The sequence below is a fragment of the Sturnira hondurensis genome, unplaced genomic scaffold, assembly GCF_014824575.4.
Source record: "Sturnira hondurensis isolate 20B ecotype Veracruz unplaced genomic scaffold, ASM1482457v3 Scaffold0007077, whole genome shotgun sequence".
Classification (NCBI taxonomy): Eukaryota; Metazoa; Chordata; class Mammalia; order Chiroptera; family Phyllostomidae; genus Sturnira; species Sturnira hondurensis.
The window spans coordinates 126908-136648 of NW_028079708.1; the positions used below are offsets into that span (position 1 = coordinate 126908).

The following is a 9741-nucleotide window of genomic DNA, read 5'->3' on the forward strand; positions in this document are numbered from 1 at the left end:
ACATTCTATGTTCATGATCTATATCTTGCATTTTGTGTCTACCACCCAAAGTCAAATCTTCTTCAGTCTCCATATATTTTATCTTTTTTACCCTCTACTACTCCCCCATCCCTTCCCTCTGGTAACTTCCAGACTTGTCTGTGACTACAAGTTTTTCTTCGTTTGTTTTTCTCATTTGTCCATTTCTTGTTTTCAGTTTTGTAACCCACATATGAATGAAATAATATGGTTCTTGGTTTTTTATGTCTGATTCATTTCATTTAGCATGATATTCTCAAAATCCATCTATGTTGTCACAAGTGGCAGTACTTCATCTTTTCTTATGGCTGAGGAGAATTCCATTGTATGTGTGCACCATATCTTCTTTATACAAACATCTAATAAAGGACAATTTGGTTGTTTCCATAGCTTGGCCATTGACAGTCCAGCAGTGAACCTACATGCACGTATATGGGCAAGTAATTTTTGACAAAGGACCAAAAACATACAATGGAGAAAAGATATACTCTTCAATAAATGGTGCTGGGGAAATTGAAAAGCACGTGCAAAAGAACGAAACTACAGTACTCTTTGCCATGAACCAAAAACCAAAATAGAAGACCTGAAACAATAAATTATATGAAAGAAAACATAGGTACTAAATTTATAAACCTTGGTCTTAGAGAGGTTTTTATTAAATTTGACCCCAAAGGCAAGGGGGATAAAGGCAAAAATAAATAAATAGAACTATATCAAACAGAAAAGCTTCTACACTGCAAAAGAAATCACCAGAAATACAAAAACGTCAACAACCAAATTGAAGAAGATATCACCAAAAAAGTGGTTAATTTTCAAAATATGTAAAGAACCTATACAACTGTATATTATTTATTTAAAACCTCCCCTGTGGCTTAGTTCTGATATTACATTGTAGTTTTCTTAAACTTTCTTAATACCTAACATCCTTCTCATTACGTCATATTTAATGTTATCTCTTCTTCACATACTGGTTTAATTAAAAATTACTATTTGAATTCCTCCTATTTAGCTTAACACACAATTATTTTTTATTTCTATATGTAACTCGTTTTGAGTTTTTCTTTAAGGCATATATTTCTAAGATTTCTTTTGTTATATTTTATTGATTATGTTTTCCCAATTGTCCTGATTTATCTCCCTTTTTCTCCAAACACCCATCAATCCCTGCTCCCAAAGGCAATCCCCCAACTATTTTTCGTGTCCATTGTCATGCATGGAAGTTCTTTGGCTTCTCCATTTCCTATACTGTACTTTACATTCCCATGACTATTCTGTAATTAATTATCTGTACTTCTTAATCCCGTCACCTCTTCACCAATTCTCCCACCAAACCCTCCCATCTCAGTATCCATGATTCTGTCTCTGTTCTGCTTGTATGCTCTCTTTTTGGATTTCATGATTGAAAGGCATGCATTTTTTGCCATTTTATTGTTCATACTTTTGATCTTCTACATTTCTTAAAATATTTTATTTATTTATTTATTTATTTATTTATTTATTTATTTATTTATTTTTAGAGAGAGGGGAAGGGACAGAGAAAAAGAGGGAGAGAAACATCAATGTGTGGTTGCCTCTTGTGTGGCCCCTATTGTGCACCTAGCCAACAACACAGGCATGTGCCCTGGACTGGGAATCAAACTGGTAACCCTTTCCTTCATAGCTCAGCACTAAATCCACTGAGCCATGGCTGATCTTCTACTTTTTTCTTAATAAGTCTGTTTAACATTTCATATAATAATGGTTTTGTGAAACAAACAAGCAAAATATTACCAGAGACACTGAAATAAGAACAAAGTGACAGTAACCAGGGGAAGGCAGATGGGAGCAGGAAGGGAAAAATTGTGGGGAAAAGAGAGAGAGGTTTTCAGGAACATCTATAAAGGACACATGGACAAAACCAAAGGGGGTAGGATCAAGAGTAGGAAGACGGGGTAGCTGGCATGGAGGGAGTGGTGAAGAGAAAATGGAGATAACTGTACCTGAACAACAATGAAAAGAAAGTTTAAGGAAGATGGCAGCAAGGTAGGTGGGGGCCCACATCCCTCTGCATACAGGTGGAACACCTAGCCAACCTTCTAAGGAACAGAGTGAACAGACAATGGTATCCCAGCATATATGAAGGTTCAAGGACAAAATTATAGAAGACCATTGGAAAATGGATGGTAAAGAGATTACTTTGAGACAGTAAGGCCCCTGGGAGTAAGGTGGGGACCGGAGCTTCTGTAGCCTACAACCTGGTGTACGCTGGTGGCTGCTCCAGGATCCTTGGAAGAGAAGAAAATCAACAGCTCCCTTCCCTGCCAAACATAGAGAATAGAGTGGCACCAGAATGGACCTGGATATTTGAAATTACTAGAGGGGAATGAATATGAAGTGCGAGACAAACCAAGGCAGTGTTCTCCCACTGAGACTGTGGATATTTTCTGGGTCATTATCAGAGATATTGGGGAGCTGGGTGATTCCTTGTGAAGAGAGAAGACTTGGGCCATGATGGACCCTGACCCAGACAATCTCTGGTCTGGGTAAAAAGTTGGGCTGTGTAAGAATTCAGCCACTTATTAGGAGTAGGAGTCTTGAACAGGAGTATTTTGATCAAAAAAAGACCCTTGGTGGCTGTTTAGGGAACTCTCCAGCAGCCGGCACCCCTACTGCCCCAGCTGCAACCCCACACCTGCACCAGCCACTTCTGCCTCAGCCATGCCCCTGCTTCCACCCTACTCTCACCGCCACCACAGCCTTGGATGCACACACCCCTCACCACCGTGGCCATGGCAGCAGCCCAACCCCACACAGCCTGTCTGGCTTACTAAAAAGATGGAGGAGGCACCTTCCTCAGAGAGAGCAGTAGGGCTAAGTGAGTCAGCAGTCCCCAGAAAAACTTAACTCACTGAGGGAGCCAAACTACCCTGAACAGACTCTGAGAGTCACTAGAGCCTAGGGTAGCAAAGAGCAAGAAGATAATGTGTGACTTTGGCCTAATTGGCGCACCTCAAGGACAGCACAACTGGTGAACTGGCAACAGCAAGATGCAGACTGGAACTGGAGGCCCAGCAGCAAATGGAGCAACTGGGCTGGAGGCAGGGCCACCATAAAGATTTCAGCCCAGATCTTGCCCCCAACCTCACAAAACCATAGGAAGGGAGAAAAGCAAAGCCCAACCCCCACTCAGTGTGTGGCAGCCAGGAAGGGCAGCAGAATTCACTTAGCCAGGTTAATTCAGCCAGAGACTTTTTTTGTTTGTTTGTCCCCAAGTAGACAATAAAACCTGTAGCTGTAAAAGGACCAAAGTCAGACCCAAACAGGGATCACAATGCTCATCTCAACAACTGAGAAACTGAGACAAATTTCACTTTCGTATTCCAGAGAACTTGCATGTAATTGTTGATTTCTATTATAATATTTTCATTATTTTACTTATTTTCTTTTATTAGTATTTTTATTTCTCTTCTTTCTGTTCAGTTTTCATTTTATTTGTTTATTTAACTGCATTGTTTGACTGGCTTTCCTTCTTCTCTTTTTCATGGTGTATTTAATTTTCCTTCTTTCTCTTTACCTGTGTTCCAATAGCACACTACTCTAGGTCATGTACTTCCCATTCTTGTTATTCTCACCCTATAGTTTCTATCATATTATTGCTGTTCCACACAATTGCAATACTACACACCATCCCCCTGGTACTCAGGCCATTTCACTGTCTTCTAGAACTTTATTACTGTTGTGGTTAACTCTATTCTCTCACACACTACACCTATTTTCTACACTTTACTCTCACTCTATCTCATAGTCTGACTTCCCACAAACTCTCTGTTTCCTGGATTCAACTCACAACCCTTCCCCCACTCTAACTAGAATCTTATCTCTTTTCCACCCTTTCTAAAATGTGGCTATTTGGGTGAAATATCATGGTTAACACTATAATCACCCGAAGGATTTCCTATCTCTTCTCTATGGGTTGGTACTTTAAATACCACAGAATACACTCCTGCTGTCTTCATCTATTTTGCCTTCCCCCTACAAGAGCTCACATAAAAGAGTAGGTAGGAGCTGTGAACAACAATATACCTGTTGGAAGAGAGAACTCAGCACAAAGGAACCAACAACATAAAATGAAGGAAGATGACAGAAGAGTGAGTGAAAGCCACACTAACCTCCACCCAGGATCAATTTGGAATTACAGCTAAATGATGGAGAAATTACCCAGAACAAAACAAACAAACAAACAAACAAACAAACAAACAAACAAAAAAATTGGAACAAGAGCAAGAGAGAAGCCTCATAACCTCGGACAGACAGAAGAACCAGCTTTGACACAATCTGTCCACACTTGCACAACAGCATACAAGATGTGGTGGGCAGAGTGACCCTCAGTCAACAAGCTGGGGGCAAGGATCCACCAAAGAAAGACCCAACAACAATAAAAACCCCAAAACTTCCAAAGAGCCAACATAAATGGCATCCCAAGAGCAGCAATTTCAGGATATCAAGGAGACTGCACCACTGAACCTCACAGGTCTCCTACCATAGAAGTTCACACCACAAACCCAGGGAGTCAGAACAGATCACTATAAGAAACAGAGGCTGAAAAGAAGAGTCGCACAAACAATAGAAGACAAAGAAACAAACCCCAAATGTAAGAAAAGCAAGAAGTCTCAGAACGAATGCTATAGGAAATAGAGGCAAGTCAACTATCAGATATTGAGTTCCAAGCAATGGTTATAAGAAAGCTCAGTGAGCTCACTGACAATTACCAAATACTACACAGAAATTACAATGAACTCACTGCAATCTGTGTCAACATGGAAAAGGAAATAAAACTATCAACAAGGGCCTAGAGGAAATGGAGAATACAATTTCTGGATTGAAGGACACAGTACAAGGAATCAAAAGCAAACTCAATGAAGAAGAGGATAGAATTAGTGAGCTGGAGCACAAGGTAGAAAAAAACACCAAGAAAAGAGTAAGAAAAGGGAAAAAGATTCAGAAAGGAGGAAGAAATCTTAAGGGAACTGCAGGACATGAAACAGAATAACATCTGTATAAGAGGGATACCAGAAGGGGAAGAAGAGTGAGGGTTAGAAAACTTGTTTGAAAACATATGAGAGAAAACTTTCCTAATGCCATGAGAGAAAAAGTCACATAAATCCAGGAAACACAGATAGTCCCAATCAAGAGGAACCCGAACAGGGCCACTGCAAGACACATCATAATTAAAATGTCAAAATTCAAAGACTAAGAAAGAATCTTAAAGGAGCAAGAGAGAAACCAGAATTAACATACAAGGGAGGCCCAATAAGGCTAGCGCTAACTTCTCAATGGAAATGCTCCAAGCTAGAGGGAATGGCGAGAAATATCCAAGCAATGAAAACCACTTCAACCAAGACTACTCTGTCCAACAAGGCTCTCCATTAAAATAGAAGGCCAATAAAGAGCTTCCCAGACGAAAGAAGGCTCAAAGAATACACCTCCTCCAAACCAGGTCTGCAAGATATGCTAAAGGGTCTGCTTTAAGAACAGAAAGTAAAATAGTGAGAGACAGGGGGAAAAAGGCTATGAAAAATGGCAATGAATAAGTACCTATCAATGATAACTTTATTTTTGTAAAGATTTTATTTATTTATTTTTAGAGGGGAAGGGAAGGAGAGAGAGAGAGAGAAATATCAACATATGGTTGCTTCTCATGGGTCCCCTGCTGGGAACTGGCCTGCAACCTAGGCATGTGCCCTGACTGGGAATCAAACCATGGTTTTTTGGTCCGCAGGCCCACACTCAATCCACTGAGCTAAACCAGCTAGGGCTCAATGATAACTTTAAATGTAAATGGATTAAATGCTCCAATCAAGAGATATTCAATAGCTGAATGGATAAGAAATCGTGACCCATACATATGTCACCTACAAGAGACTCACCTCAGAATAAAAGACCTACACAGACTGAAAGTGAAGGGCTACAAACAAATATTCCAAGCAAATGGACAGGAATAAAATGCTGGGGTTGTAATATTAACATCAGACAAAATAGACTTCAAAAAAAGGGCCATAAAAAGAGACCCACAAGGTCACTTAAAATACTCAAAGGAAGACTCCATCAGAAATACATAAACATTGTAACTATATATGCACCCAACAAAGGAACTCCTAAATACATAAATAAAATCTTGGAGGATTTTGAGAAGTATATTGACAGCAACACAATTATAGTACAGGATTTCAACACCCCACTGTCAAAAACGGTCAGATCTTCAAAATAAAATATCAACAAAGATGTTGTGGCATTGAAGAATGTCCTAGGAAAATGTGGAATGATCCACAAGTATTTATTTAGTTATTTGTTTGTTTGTTTATTTTTAATTGTTCAAGTAGTTTTCTGTCCTTTACCTCCATCCCAGCGCTCCCCCACCCCAGCCCTCCCTTCCTCCTTCCTACCTCTACTGACCCTTGTTATTGTCTGTGTGTCCTCTATACTAGTTCCTGCAAATCTTTCCCAACTTCCCCTGAAATTTCCTCCCCACCCCACTATGGCCATTGTCAGCCTGTTCTCTATATGACTAAAGACACTGAAGTGTCTTTAGTTATATTTTGCTTATTTGTTTTGTTGATTAGATTCCTCTTAAAGGTGAGATGATATAGTATTTGTCTTTCAATGTGTGACTTATTTTGCTTAGCATAATACTTTCCAGTTCCATCCATGCTTTTTATTCCAAACTACATAAACAAGTTTATCCCATCATGGTGAACCAGGATCATTTTAATCCATAATGTTATTTACCACTTATATCCAGAACCCCACGTTTGAACTTCTGAAACTAGGAACTAAAATTGCCTAAAGTATTAACAACAATACAGAATAAAATCTTCAATCTATCTAAAATCTGAATTAAAATGCTCATGAGAAAGATCTCTAAAATGAACCGGACTGTTTTTTTAAAATTAATCTCAACTCTAATTATGAGAGATACTGCTGATGATGGAAATATCATTTCTGTGGCCTGACACCTGTGTGATAGTTGGGTGGTTATAGAGTTTCCAGCTAAAACTAAATACTTACAATTAGACATAGAAATATTCTCCATACTACAATAATCAGCAGCAGACAAATTCATATAAATAACCATGATCATCTTTGAGCATATTATTCCTGTTCTTTTGGGTTTGTGGATCTCAAGTGGGAGCTACATTCATTGAAGAGACATCACCCAAAAATCATACCTACCCAGGAAAACAGGACACAATTCTATATGGCATTAATTTAGTCTAAGACTTTTATTTTCTTCCTTCTTTTATGCATCCAGTAAATATTCATGGAAGGTCCAATGTGTTTTCTAGGCTTGTGCCTAGGCATTAGAGCTACAACATACAAGAATAATATAAAAAAATTCTGCTGCTTTAGAAATTACATTCTATTTGAAATAACAAATAGCAGACAAATAAATAGTTGCATCTATTAAAAATATGTCTATTACTATGAAAAAACACAAATCATGTTAAGAAGGTAGGAGTGACAATCACTATATGAAATTTTCAGGGCAGGGTTATTTGGGAAGGTGACAATTCTTTTATTTATTTATTTACTTACTTATTTGCATTCATTGGTTGCTTTTTTGAGGCTATTTATTTATTTATAATATATTTTATTGATTATGGCATTACATTTCTTCTAATTTTCCCCCTTTGCCACTCTTTTCCTAGTACCCCCATTCTCTCCACTATCCTTCCTCCTTAGTTCATGTCCATGGGTAATGCACATAAGTTCTTTGGCTTCTCCATTTTCTATACTATTCTTAACATCACCCTCTCTATTTTGTGCCTACCAATTATTCTTCTCAATGCCTGTCTTTTCCCCCATTCTCCACCTTCCCCCTTCCCACTGATAACCCTCCCATGGGATCTCCATTTCTATGATTCTCTTCCTGTTCTACTTATTCCCATAGTTTGTTTTTGTGTTTTTTAGATTCAGTTGTTGACTGTTGTGATTTTACCGCTTATAGTTTTGATCTTCTTCTTTTTCTTAAATAAGTCCTTAACATTGAAAATACTAAGGGCTTCATGATGCTGACAAACTTTAGTGTCTGCAGGTATAAAATGCATTAAAATAAGCACAGGTCTCTTTATCACTCTTAACAGACACTGTGAACCACAGCATCTGTCAGAGATGATATAGGTCCATCTTCATTCCCTAAGAGGTGTATAGTTCTTTGTGTTAAGTGCACCTCCGATATCAATGTTGACAACCCAGGATTTCTTTCCACAGATGAACTTAAACATAAGATCCCACATCACTTTTATTTTACATATCCTTATTAGTTGGAGCTACATGTCAGTGCAAAACATACAGTACTGTATTTTAAAATTCTAATCCCAGGGAGTAAGCAGGAAGAGAACATATATTAGCAGAATGATAGAAAATTAATGACAGAAATAAAATAAAGCACTTGTGAAAATAATTGGATTGTGATGTGTCCAAGAGGACCAACATTAAATGGACTGTGGGTTCCAGCTACAATATGGGTATATTGCAGAGACAAACCACTTACAGGGCTTAATAATACACTAATTTACACTACACTAATTGACTAAATCTACACTTCTTAACTAGATGAACAAACAAGTGAATGCATGAATGGATAAAGGGGTGTCATCCAGACTCTAGACACTTGCAAGTAGACTTAGGAATCACACAATCAGTCTTTCCATTGAGATTTCTCCACCAATTTCTTTCCAGAAAACAATTTAGGTCCATCAAGTCATCATCCTAGAAAGAGTCCTGTGGATGGCATCTTTGACCTCTTTGTTTCTCAAGCTGTAGATAAGTGGGTTCAACATGGGGATGACTGCTGTGTAAAACACAGACACCGCTTTATTGAGATCCAGGGACAAACTGGCACTTGGTCGTACGTAAATAAACAACAGGGTACCAAACATGATGGAGACGGCTGTCAGGTGGGAGGAGCAGGTAGAAAAGGCTTTGCGCCTCCCAGCAGCTGAGCGGATCCTCAGGATGGCAGTGAGGATGTACATGTAGGAGACCACGATGATCAGACCACTGAAGATTCCCACGGCTCCAGCCACGATGAAAACCACTAATTTATTGAGCTCTGTGTCAGCACATACAAGGGAAAACAGGGGGAACACATCACAGAAGAAATGATTGATGACATTGGGGCCACAAAAAGGGAGGCGAAATGTGTTTGTTGTATGAGTCATGGTGTTCATGAAACCAATGACATAGGGACCAACCACAAGCTGGATACAGAGACTCTGGGACATGGCAGCTGAGTACAGTAGTGGGTTGCAGATGGCCACATAGCGGTCATAGGCCATGGATGCCAAGAGAACACATTCTGCTGCCACAAAGAATCCAAGGAACCACTGCTGCAAAGCACAACCCAGGAAAGAGATGACTTTCCTCTGCAGAAAGAAGTCAGTGAGCATCTTGGGGCTCACAGCTGAGGACAAGCACATGTCCACAAAGGACAAATGGCTGAGGAAAAAGTACATAGGTGTGTGAAGGCGAGAACTGATACATATCAGAATAATCACCCCCAAGTTTCCTGTTAGGTTGATAATGTAGAAACTCAGAAAGAGCAGGAAGAGTAAAACCTGCAACTGAGGGTTGTAATTCAAACCTGTGAAAATGAACTCGGTGACCCTCGTGTAGTTTTCATTGGCCATTGACTGGCTGTGATTTCTCTAGAAGAGCAGAGGTGTCACAGAACATTTGGTGAAC

The 9741-nt window shown here is 39.2% G+C and overlaps 1 protein-coding gene across 1 annotated transcript; it reads right to left on the bottom strand.

Annotated features, from left to right (window-relative positions):
* Positions 1-8695: 8695 nt before the first annotated feature.
* On the bottom strand, positions 8696-9741 carry LOC118990490 (olfactory receptor 1009-like). Its single transcript, XM_037051098.1, has one exon. The coding sequence runs from the start codon at positions 9684-9686 to the stop codon at positions 8754-8756; it is 933 nt and encodes a 310-aa protein (XP_036906993.1). The 5' UTR covers positions 9687-9741; the 3' UTR covers positions 8696-8753.